Raw genomic sequence first — 13475 nt, 5'->3', positions numbered from 1 at the left:
ATTTTGACCCCAAAATCCGTTAAAAAATAAGCTCACAGATTTTTTTCCGCATTTCCCTTATATCAGAAACGTATCAACTCTTTCTCCATTTGTAAATTGATTATTGTTTTCCATGATAATCCAAGTCGATAACACGACAAAATCGATAATCATATAAAAGTGTACAAACTGTCAGAATTTTCAATCATGCCGACTTGATGAAAAGAAAATAAAGCAAAGCCATCTAAGTAGTATATTGTTTTTTTTTTATAAAAATGTATTTACTTATCATGGTTTTTTCCTTCCTGTGAGCTTATTTTTTAACGGAAAATTTTGGTGTCACTAGGGTGCTATTGGAAAAAACTAGGTTATCCTAAAAAATTAATAGTTCCTATCATTAAATGTTATTTACCATTAGACAAGTAAACAAAAGTTTCACTTTTTACAAAACTTTTGGATTCCTCCTGCGTCGATTTTTGCTGAGTAGAACGTTTCGCCAATCATCCTGTTGGCTCCTTCAGAGCTTGACTGAAAAGTATTTATGATGGAAATAAATAAGAACTAAAAGTTCAGATTTTCACGAAATTATATATTATGACATGACAATTGTTTCAACAACACCGTGTCTTTATCATTTGTTCTTATTTATTTTGATAAATGGATTTTCATCAAGTAAAAGCCACCTCAGTTCAATTATTTATGATGGTCACAGCATCCTAGACAAAATTTTCAAAAATTCAAAATTTAAAAAAACCAAAGAAAAAAGGAAAAAACCGTCCTATCCTGCGTAGAATGATCTCCTGAAAAATGCAAAAAAATATAAGTTATGCCATTTAAAAAAAAAGTGCAACTATTGACTACATACTGTCAAAAAATTGGACATTCGGCCTATATTAACCCTTCCAAATTTCAAATCCCACTTTCTTGTGTCACCCGGTTATGTTATGTTTTTAAATTTTACAAATATTTAGACATATTGCGATCTTTACTCGACGACTTTCCTTGGTTAATTCGGTATTAGGCATTTCTTCCTTTCATGGTGCTTAAAACACCCTCTCCGAATCGGTCGTTCTGTCTCCGTGTATTAAATTATGGTCTGTTCATAGATATAAGAAAGTGACCAATTGCTTTTGAATGTGTCGTCATTAACGTACAATGCAACAAGATTATTACCTAAAGTTTCGGAATTTAAATTCAGGTAAAATTGTGGCCCGTAATAGAAAATAATTTTATACCCACAAGCGTGTCTACATTAGATATCTTAATTAGGAGGCTTGAGAAAGATAAAACCGGTGTTAAATGTGGCAGAACTACTTTATGGAAGTGTATGGGTTTAAAATTTAAAAAAATTGACAAAAGGCAAGTTTTAATGGAATCTTTTAGAATTCGGAAATGGCGACTGGAATATCTAGAAAAAATTAGGATTTACAGAGAACAACAAAGGCTTGGATGCTTGCTTACTTGGATGAAACCTGGTTCGACACTTATGATACCCCGGAAAAGGGTTGGGTTGACTCAACTGATAAGTGTAAAGCAAACGCGTCATCAAAAAGAAGTAAAAGAATAACTATTTTGCATGCTGACTTTAAAGATGGTTGGATTCCAAATGGACTTTCTCTGTCTGCGAAAAATATTAAAGATTCTTCTCTGGATTACCATGAAGACACCACCGCTGATTTATTTGAAAGTTGGTTTAAAAACGAACTAGTTCCAAACATTCCTCGTAATAGCGTCATTGTAATGGACAATGCAAGTTATCACAGTAGACAGTTGACTAAAACTCCTTCCTCATGTGGCACAAAAGCAACAATCCAAAACTACATGTAAAATAACGACATTTATTTTCACGAAGATTATACCAAAAATGCAATTGAGGTTCTACAAAGCTTGAACCTACAAAAGGAATACGTCTGTGATAATTATGCAAAAAATCTAGAGCATACAGTTTTAAGGCTTCCACCTTACCATTGTATATTTAATGCCATTGAACATGTTTGGCGCCAACTGAAATCTGCCATTCGTCGTTACAATGTTTATCCCCGTGTTAACTCCAACGTCCTCAAACTTATAGAAACCGAAGTTTTTATTATCCCTCCACAAAGATGGGCAAATTCTGTTAAACATACAGAAAAACAAGAACAATCGTATATCCATATTGCAAATAATATAGAACAAATAATAATTAGAACAGGCGATGATAGCGATAGTGATACTGATATATTATATGAATAATTTTAAGTAATTTAAGTGGGTAATAAAAATAATTTGTAATTTTATTTTAGATTTAAACATAAATAAATAAATATTGTTCAGTGTCTTTCCTAACAAAACCCCAAATAATTAAATTCTAAGCAAAGTACGTACTTGTTCGACCATATTTTATTCTTACTGCGGCGTGCCCGGTTCATTCCTTAATTCGTATCAGTTAGTCACTTTCTTATATCTGTGATCAGACTTTACCTCGTCCGACGAGCTGCTGGCCGAACAAACAATAGATTTGGGTACAGAGCAGCGACGTTTCAAGTACGTTCCACAGATGAAGGGCCATGTTCTGAGACGACGAATCGAATTTTGAATCTACCCGCGATATTTCGAAGTTTTCAGATAAATATACGCGAAGTTTTGCGTCGACATAACCAGCAATGCGTCATGAATCACGACATTGACGTCCGCCTATGGCGTCTTTTTAACTAATTTGAAGGGTCACCAAAAAAAAACGTCAAATGGTAGTAACTATAGTGAAAATCTGAAAATCTCAAAAGATGGTGATGAATGATAATGGCTGGAGTTAGAAGGTGCAGTTAGGTTAAGGTTAATGTTAATTTTAATTATTTTTCGTATTGCATGTAATACTAATAATTTTATTGCAACATTAATACAGATCTTGGTCGTACCGCGGTCAAAAAGTTACGCAGAACACCACGTGGGGTACAACGTACAATTCGTACAATTCTAGTAGATATACACTGTAACAACAAAATTAAATAGTTAATGTAAATAAAATATGTATAATGCATATTATATTTATTGAAAAAGTTGAACAAAATAAACAGTTCTCAAAAATGTTTAAAAAAAGTTAGACGAACTCCTCTACTCATATTAATTCTTACTTTTTTCCATACATAATTATCTGTTTTACACTATGGTCAGTGCATGTAAATTTTTTGCAGTCGCAACATTGTTGCCCGGACTTGCGATCTTTCTTTCTATTGCACAAATAACATCGTCCAGAAACAGGTCGTTCAGGTTCTTCAGAATGGATTTCATGGCGATTTTCTAATTCTGCAAAACATTTCTAGCACATATGTTTCGACACTGTTGGGAATTCTTGGATCTGTGGATATTCTCCCTAATAAATGACTCCCCTAAGTCCAAAAGAAATTTTCTTCTTCTGTATTTGCTTTTTGATTTTTCGTCTGGAAATTTTGCAATCCATAAAATAAACGCGTTTAGTGCCGCGACGTCTAATAGCTGTTCAAAAATTGCCTTCGGCTATCTATTACTAATTCCACGAGCTGAATATTCTTTTACCATTTTATCGGTAGTGTCTACAGCACCTTTTGTTTTATTATGATCAAGTATTATGTCAGGCTTGTCCTTCATATTTTCTACCGCAACAGAATCATGGTGCTCCGTAGCACATAGCTAAGCACATAGGACACAATTGTATGTTGTTTCCGAAAACCAAAGATTGACGAAAAATGGGTTTCTAAGGTTTTGACAAGAGTTCTTCGGGAATATAAGATTTATTTTTTCGTAATGTTCAGCAAACAGTCATTTGTTTCTCTAAATTCTCTGCTAGGGACAAACTTGTAAAGAAATTATCTGTGGTTATGCCATATCCGGTTCCTAGATCTCCGACAAGATCTAAGACGACTCTTTCGCATATTTGTAAATACGAAATGACAATAAATAAAATTGCGTAAAATTTTCAAAAAGATATAAGAAAAATTGAGTTGTTGGGGTACATTTGTACGCCACACGGTACGACGAAGGTTAAATTAATTTTTGGTCTGAAGGTAAAGGTTATCAAGTCACGTGAGTTATATTTTACAATAGTCTCAAAACGAAAAGCATTTTGGGGTACCCTTTTAGCATTACTGGTTTAGAAATATTACCAAATGAATTTAAATCTATTTTAGTCCGAAAAGCTTCTATTATTATCATTATCCAAGGTTTGTAAGTTATTCCTTGTAGATTCGTAGTTAATATTAGATTAAATTTAACTGGATATTTAAATAAAAAGCACAACAAACTATCGCGAAACATTGCAGCACCGCGTATTTAAAAGTGTTATATTTAAAAATGTTTTAAATGTTAATTGGCAACGAAACAAAAACATATGAAACATAACCTGAATTGAATGCCAACAATTCAGGGGTCGATTTTTCGGTCCATTTTTAAAAGAAAACTTCATATGAACATATGTCCTAAACGTCTTAACTTTTGAGATACAGAGTGATAAAATTGTCAATAAGAAAATATATTTTTCTAATATCTGTAATACCACTTCAGATATTTTAAGGGAAGGTACTTAGTGTATCACTTTTTTTTTTTAATTCACCAGTGGCGGGCCTACAGAAATTGACATGTCTATTTTTCCAGACATTGATGATACGCCGCTGATTTCTCTTAATACAAAAATTATTCTTACAACCTCCAATTATTTCTAAAGAGTTTAATTTGTTGATTTTCTTCAATCCGATGTACGGTTTTCACTTTAAAAAATAAAAAACTCTTCTCTGCACGGTCACAACAATATCGTTAATATGACAGCATGCAGAGAATTATTGTTATGATTATTATTTCTTATACAAGTCTATCTGTTTTATTAACATATTTCAAAAAACTCTGGGGTTTATTTTTAAAACATTTATAATTATTTCTTTTTATTGTAGTAGGTTGTGTTTCTAAGAATTAATAATTCTGTTGTTTGATATCAGTTTTGCTTTGCTAGTAGAATCATAGCAGATAGACAAACATTTATTTTCAAATTTACATGGCCGAAACAGCCATTTAAAAGGGGCCCACCGGACTGTAAGAACTCCAGAAATTGAAGAAGCACTTTTAAATTCTTAAGTAAAAAGAACAGTTTTCTCATATTGGTAACTAAAAACTAGATAGAGGACACTTTCAACAACTTATCTGGTTTCTATGTTCTATTTTTTTTTTTTTCAAAAAGTTATTAAGTTATTAATAGACAATTTTGTTAAAAAATTATTAATAGTGGATATTGTTTTTTTTTAATAAGAATCGTTTATTATTTATCTGGTTGTTAGGATGTTATATTATTTCTTGAATAATAATACATGATAATAATACATGATAATAATAGTACATGATATAACCCTCCCCCACTTTGACTCTAACCGTCTAAGTAAGATTTATCCTATATTGTATGATTGATCTCTTAGTTAAATGTAATTTTTAGATTATTTTATTTTGAGGAAGGTCACATTTGGACCGAAACGTCAAATAAAAAATGTAATATTCCAATTTTGCCAGGTCTATAACCGTACCTTCATCCCAAGAAACCTAACATCAAATTCAGATCAAACAACTCCGATATGAAAAACGAAAAAAAAAAATTGTTCAAGTACAATTACGAGGAAGAATACAAAGTTCTAAACGTAAGAGTAACAGTAAAGGGTAGACCCAGTAGTATGCCGAAAGAATCAGATTTAAAAAAGTGCTACTCAAAACCATTGCCAATATCCAAAAACAAAAAACTTTGCCGAACTAGAGTTATTCCCGTTGACTAACTGATACGAATTAAGGAAAGACCCGGGCAAGCTGTATGAATGAAATATGGACGAGCAGGTCCGTACTTTGCTTAGAATTTAATTATTTGGGGTTTTGCTACGAAAGATACTAAACAATATTTATTTATTTATATATGTATTTATGTTTAAATCTAAAATATTTAAATTACTTAAAATCACTATCGCTATCATCGCCTGTTCTAATTATTATTTGTTTTATATTATTTGCAATATGGATATACGATTGTTCTGCTTTTTTTATATGTTTAACAGAATTTGCCCAACTTTGCGGAGGGATGTTAAAAACTTCGGTTTCTATAAGTTTGAGGACATTGGAGTTAACACGGTGAAAACCATTGTTACGACGAATGACAGATTTCAGATGGTGCCAAACATGTTCAATGGGATTCAATATACAGTGGTAAGGTGGAAGCCTTAAAACTGTATGTCCTAGATATTTTGCATAATTATCACAGACGTATTCTTTGTGTAGGTTCAAGCTTTGTAGAACCTCAATTAATCGCTTTTTGGTATAATCTTCATGAAAATAAACGTCGTTATTATACATGTAGTTCTGGATTGTTGCTTTTGTGTCACATGAGGAAGGGGTTTTAGTCAACTGTCTACTGTGATAACTTACATTGTCGATTACAATGACACTATTACGAGGAATATTTGGAAATAGTTAGTTTTTAAACCAACTTTCAAAGAAATCAGCGGTGGTGTCTTCATGGTAATCCAGAGAAGAATCTTTCATATTTTTCGCAGACAGAAAAAGTCCATTTGGAATCCAACCATCTTTAGAGCCAGCATGTAAAATAGTTATTCTTTTACCTCTTTTTGATGGCGCGTTTGTTTTACACTTATCAGTTGAGTCAACCCAACCATTTTCCGGGGAATCATAAGTGTCGAACCAGGTTTCATCCAAGTAAGCAAGCATCCAAGCCTTTGTTGTTCTCTGTAAATCCTATTTTTTTCTAGATATTCCAGTCGCCATTTCCGAATTCTAAAAGATTCCATTAAAACTTGCCTTTTCTCAATTTTTTTAAATCTAAAAGCCCTGAAGCTGAAATGGGATTATTCACCATTTTCCATACAGTTGATGTTGGAATTTTCGTCAATGTGGCCGTTTCTCCTACAGATTCTTGCTTGCTGGCATTTTCTACATTTGGGCGGGAGCACTTCCTGAGATACACTAGACTCGCACATATTTTGCATAATTCGCACACTAAGTAGTATACCAAACCAAAGAATATTAAACACAGGTAAGTATAAAATTATTTTCTATTACGGACCACACTTTCTTATATCTATGAACAGACCATACCTGAACTTACCAAGTAATAATTTCATAAAAGACAAATGCCACGAACCTGCACTAGACGAAAGCAGTGATGATGAAGTATAATGTTATAAATTTAATAATGTTAGGTGTAAAAACCTACTTTACTTATTTTATATTCATGAGAAAGTGACCAAGTCCAAATTTCCTTCGAATATAAAAATAATAATAGGTATAGGACTATAATAAAAAAATACTTAAGTTATTTTGACTATTGCAGTAGATTTACCAAAGCCTATTCAATATGTATTTCCACTAAAATAAACTTACAAGAAATAATTGAATTTTATATTTGTTCATAAATCTTCAAATATTAATAGCTTAAAACTGTTATTATTGGACTTGGTCACTTTCTCTTCTATACCGTTGTATTTATGAGGTTGCTCAGTTTTCCAAAAATTCGAGTGGTTTTTGCAGCAAGTTGCGACGCCGACGGTCGTCAAGAAAATCCTGCGTTTCAAACAGGAAAATCCGGGCATGTTCGCCTGGGAGATCCGGGAACAGTTGATCTCTCAGCGTGTGTGCGAGCCTCACAACATCCCGTCAGTCAGTTCGGTAAACAGGATTTTGAGGAATAGCGGAGTGTGGCCCGACGCCCATCATCAGGACGTCGGGACGCATCACGGCAGACCGCCGACGTCACATAACGGTGGGTTCGCGTCGAGCGTTATTTGGAAAGGGTCGGTTGTCGGCATGTAGTTTGTGTCAAAAGACGGCCCTAGGTGGGCGAGGTGGGGCGGGGGGCAAGAAGGCCCACTTTAAATATCAACTAAATTTGTTTTTCGTTATTATACTTATAAATTCTGGTTATTTGTAAATTTTTAGACCTTTGCTTAATACCAGAAGTAAAATTCTAAAAAAAGCTGTTCCATATTATTATCAACTGAATCATAATTAATTAAAAGTGTTATTTTTTGGATAATTGTACGGATTTGGCCTAAAGCCTTAGTTTTCGAATTTTTTAATCGATAGAAAAATAGCTACTTATCAGTAACGTTCTTGTTTTATTAAATACTTTTTATTAAATAATTATAATTATTATATAGAAATTTAGTTAAAGTTGGTCAAAGATAAATCGATTTGATGGTTAAAAGTCACAAAAAATAATAAAAAGCTTTATTGGGTCGCCTTGCTCCACTCACTCCTATATTGACATACCTACGCTTCGGTTTTATATTTCTGCCTGGTTTAATCGTCAATCGGTGATTCGTTTACCGTACGGGGCTACTCGAAAGTATGTTTGTAGAAAAAATTAGGGGCAGTTAAGGCAATTCGGCATCAAATTTGGTTTAAATATACTCAAGAAAATGATTAAAACGTGTTGAGCGACAAACTATGAAAAAGGACAATCCATGAAAATGTAATTCCATTGTTTCTGTGTGTGGCTACTTACTTTGCTTCCGTTTCGGGTAAACGGATATCTATTTTTAAGTTCCGGCATCGAGAATGAATGTGAACAACGTTACGTAGATCTCAACACTTAACACACAAATTTTGACTTTTTTTTTCAAGAAGTTCCGACTTATTTTCCAGGAATTATGATTTATTTCTCAATAATTAATTTTTCAGGAATCTTAACTTGTTCTTCAGAAATTCCGCCTTATTTTTTAGAAAATCTAGCGTATAATATCAGAAATTGGGATGTACTTTTCAAAAATTTTGATTTATTTTCAAACTCCATGTCGACTAAAAATGTTCGCATATTTGCCAGAAATTGTGACTTATTTTTTAGAAAATTCCGAATCAACTTCGAAATTCTTTTCTATTTTACAGAAATTCTATGAGTTCTGATTTATTTTTAAGATATCAAAAGTTATGGTTTATTTTTCAGAAATTTTGACTTGTTTTTCAGAAATTCTGCTTCATTTTTTAGAAATTCTGACTTATAATATCAGAAGTTCCGACTAATTTTTTAGAAATTCTATTCAACATAGAAATTTTAACTTATTTTCCAGAAATTATGATTTATTTTTCAAAAATTCTTATTTATTTTTCTGAGGCTCTGCACCACTTTTAACAAATTCTGATTTATATCAAAAATTCTGACGTATCATAAATTTCTACTTATTTCCCAAAAATTATGATTCATTTCTTCCTTACTTTAACCAAATTCTGATTTATTTTCCAGAAATTATCACTCATTTCTCAAAAATTTTATTTATATTTATATTTTCCAGATATTATGACTTATTTCTCAAAAATTCTTGTTAGGAAGTCTGATTTATTTTTCAGATATTTTGATTTATTTTTCACAAACTTGGATTTCTTGCTTATGTTAGAAATTCTGACTGGTTTTCGAGAAAGTGAGTTACTTCTTCCTTATTCACCAAAAACCTAACGCATGCCTTAGAAATTCTGAATTGTTTTTTGGAGATTATGACTCATTTTTAAGAGATTCTTAATAGTAAGAAATTTAACTGGTTTTCCAAAAATTATTACCTATTCTTCAGATATTCTGATTTGTTTTTTAGATATTCTGACACATTTGTAACAAATCAATTCTAACTTATGTCACAAGTTCTCACTCGTTTTTCAGAAACTTTGACTTAACTGCTGACTTTGGTCCAGAAATTCTGACTAATTTTTGAAGAAATTTGACTTAACTCAGGAATGCTGACTTTGGTACAAAAATTCTGACCTATTTTTGAGGAAATTTGACTTAACTCAGAAATCCTGACTTTGGTCCAGAAATTCTTACTTATTTTTAAAGAAATTCTTTTTCAGTAATAACTCCTACTTAACTCCTGAATAATTACTGAAACTATTAGTTTTCGTTAGTTTTTGTGAAGAAGACGAAAAATTTACCTATTATTTATATACACATTTTGCTAGTTCATTGCGTCTACCTAATTGCCTATTTTCAGACTCGCTCCTTAGGCCGGACATATACATTAAGACGCCGTCGGCGCTTAACACTAGCCTCCCTTACTTTTCTACCATACACGATTCGACGCGACTGTCGCACCTCCATCACCAACTCCATGTCGTAACCAACGGCGAGACCCAATCGAGCAGTTCGTGGTCGAGCCTCAACAGTTTGGTCGTCCCGTATCAACCTTTACGCGGTTTGTCGCACCAGCAAGACTTGAAAGTCACCAAACTGGAGGAGAAAGGGGAGAACGGTACCAAGAAGAACCCTTATTCTATCGAGGAGCTGCTGAAAAAGCCCAGCAAACAAGTGAAACCGCCTAGCCCCTTCGGCACTGGAATTCATCAACCGTCCGGGGTGTTTCTTACGTCCGAAGATTTTCACCGCGAAGATGAAGATAGCGATTCCGACAAAGACGTTAAAATCGACGTCGAATAAGTGTCTTTTGTTTCTGCGTACGAGGTATCTTCGTATAATGATTAGTAATCGCGTTCAGGCCAAACTTTCCAACAAAAGAAGCCATATATTTAATATTTATTTTTAAAACATAGGGTAAACCAGTCAAATATGTCCCACATTTCGAAGAAGATTAGCAGAGGCGGTTTTTAAGCGTTTAACAAAAGTAATGCCATGAGGCGTTACACTCCCACCCCTAAAAAGTGAATATCATTCACTTAAAAAAATTACCTGAAACCATATAGCTGTTAGGTAATATAGTGGTCATAATCTGCCTGATTTTCTGCTGCCTCCAACCTTAACAATGATCTGTCAGCGGTCATGTTGGCTCAAGGTCATTATTAAAAAAATTTTCATGGACGATTCAAAGTAGTTTTCATAACATTTGGCATACTCGTCACACTGAAGAGCTTAAAATCAGTTCACTTTCAGAGCTAGAAGAGCTTTATAATTGTTCGGCTTAAATTTCCTAACTTTTTTCGTTCTTTTTCCCACGGTAGAATTTTTCTGAGCTTCTATTTTGTCGATGATGTTTTCTTCTACTAATGGGATTAATAAAATGGGGAAGATTTGGAAGGTGTTCCTTCTAGATCCGAACTTTCCGAATGTATTGAAGGGGCAGACAACCCCTTCTTCTTTCATAAGCACCTGAAGCTGAGGCTAGAATAGATGTAGATAGATTACTTAAGTCAGAAATTCTGACAAGTTTCTCAGAAATTCTGGCTTGTTTTATATAAATTCTTACTTTTAAAGAAATTATGACCTGTTTCGCAAATACTGATTTAAGGAAATTACAACTTACTTTTCAAATATTCTAACTTGTTTTACTAAGATTCTGACTTATTTTCCAGAAATTATGACTTGTCACTGAAATACTGACTTAAGTCAGAAATGCTAACTTGTTTCTCAAAAATTCCAATTTGTTTTACAAAAAGTCCGACTTATTTTTTAATAATTCTGACTTAAGTCGGGAATTCTAAATTAATTCTCAGGTACTCCAATTTGTTTTACTGAAAGTCTTATTTTTCAGAAATTCTGACTTATCTTTCAGACATTTTAATTTATGTTTCAGAAGTTTTTACTTATTTCTCAGAAATTCTCATTTATTCTTCAAAGATTATGCCTCATTTTTTAGAAATTCCGAAATATTTCCCAAATATATCTCATTTCTCAAATGTTCTGACTTACTTTTTAGAGATAAACTTATATTTAAAAAATACTGACTAATCGTGTCAAAAATCCTCATTTATTTTTCAGAAGTTTTGACTCGTTTTAAAAAATTCCGACTTAACTCATAAAGTCCATGTGTTCCAGAAGTTCTGAATTAGTTTTCAGAACTTTTTATTTTACGCAAATTCTGACGTGCTTCTGAGATATTCTGCGTTATTTTCCAGAATGTATGACATTGTTTTAGAGATTCTGACATGTCATTAAGAAATTCTGACTAATGTCAAAAATTTGGACTTTCTAAACAAGGATATACACATACTTAACCTCCATTAAACGATATAAAAATTCACGAGCCTCCGAGCATGCCTCAGCTACTCAGCTATTTCACCTACTAACCTGCGCTGTGCCCCATTTTCCGTCTAATTAGCGATCACGTTAAAGAAGATTTTAACAAGCATTTCTTCTTAGTGTCTCATATCACAGAGGATTCAATGCAGAGAACATCTTGGTTTGCTTTTACTGGTCACGTTTCCTGTGGGCACTCGCCCATAAACAAAGTATACATGGCAAATATTTCCCTATAGGTACCACATAAAAACTCATCGACTTTCAGCAGATGATATTTTAACACTCATGCGCATATTGAATGGGGCTTCTCAAAATTAGTTATAATTGTTACTGTTATTAGCATACACAGGCAAGGCCTGTTATATCTCTAGTAGCTATATGATAAATACACCTCATAATTTTTGTGAGCTGTATTCGAAGGTTATGTATATTTTGGAGTTTATAAGGAGTTATCGGTTAATTTTTTGTTAGCCTCAACCTGGTGGTGTCGATTTTACCGGTTTACCTTGTGGTAATTTTAATTCACGGCCAGTTCCAACATTTTATAAAATAAAACACTATCTATTTGATTTTTTAAAAAACCGAAAAACGAAAAGCTAGAATTTTATGTAATACGAAGATATCTTGCCCCTTTTGAACTTTCAAAGTTATTCCGAGCTACTGGTCAGTGGATGTTTCGCTGGGTGAGCGCCCCACTTATTTAAGTTTTTATTTAATTGTAATTTATTTTGTTTATTTAATTGTAATTCATTTCTGGTCAAATTAAAAATAATATGCCTAGCAAATCGCCTTTTTTGTTCTTCATACTCGAAAAATTATCAAAATTAATAATCGAAAAATGCTTAACAAATTCATTAAAATTACGTATCGTGTTTGCTTTGCAATAATACTTATGGAAGCCGACTTTATGTGAAAAATTAGCATTAAATATTTTTGGAAAACGCCAACGGGTGGAAGTTGTGGTTTGGGGACTGTATTTTCTGCTAAACATAGTAGCTCACGCCGCACCTGGCGTCAGCGTTTCTTGGAAATCTACAACGATAAGTAATACCACGCAAAATGAGTAAAAGAGAGTTTTTCACTTCTAAAAACTCACTATACTCACAAAAACAAAGCCAGCGCTGGCAACATTGAAAAAACCATAAAACCATTATACAGTCTGCTGCATTCTGCAACCAAGATGACCACTGACGGCAGTATTCTCTTAAAATATGCCTAGATCTCGTTAAATGTTCTGTGAAAACTAAGTGCGCGGAAATCGCTATTTAGATTAGAAAATAGCGCAAAGTACAGGTTAGGGACCAATGAATAATTGACAATTTGTAGGTTATGGTGACAAGTGCTTTCTAGGGGCTTCAATGAAATTGGATGTTATAATTTTACGAGCTGTATTGATAGGATAGTCAAAAATGCGTGTGTGTCGAAGTTCATACCAAGTAATAAACAGTTAAGTTTTTTTTTTAGTTCATGGCTTTAACAGACTTTTTTACATGTTATTGAAGGATATTATCCGCGCCTATTGAAATTTAAAACTAAAAAAAATCCAAAA

The 13475-nt window shown here is 33.0% G+C and overlaps 1 protein-coding gene across 1 annotated transcript in view; it reads left to right on the top strand.

Moving 5' to 3' along the window:
• Positions 1-12698, top strand: part of LOC132700045 (paired box protein Pax-2a) — a 61518-nt gene extending 48820 nt beyond the window's left edge. The window contains exons 4-5 of the mRNA XM_060667130.1: positions 7501-7732; positions 9948-12698. Of these exons, the coding sequence (XP_060523113.1) occupies positions 7501-7732; positions 9948-10390 (675 nt within the window). The 3' untranslated portion in view covers positions 10391-12698. The remainder of the gene's footprint in view (positions 1-7500; positions 7733-9947) is intronic.
• Positions 12699-13475: the final 777 nt, after the last annotated feature.

Source organism: Cylas formicarius, unplaced genomic scaffold (genome assembly GCF_029955315.1).
Source record: "Cylas formicarius isolate icCylForm1 unplaced genomic scaffold, icCylForm1.1 PGA_scaffold_10__41_contigs__length_53128322, whole genome shotgun sequence".
In the NCBI taxonomy this organism is placed as follows: domain Eukaryota; kingdom Metazoa; phylum Arthropoda; class Insecta; order Coleoptera; family Brentidae; genus Cylas; species Cylas formicarius.
This window is presented reverse-complemented; position numbering and strand designations above follow the sequence as displayed.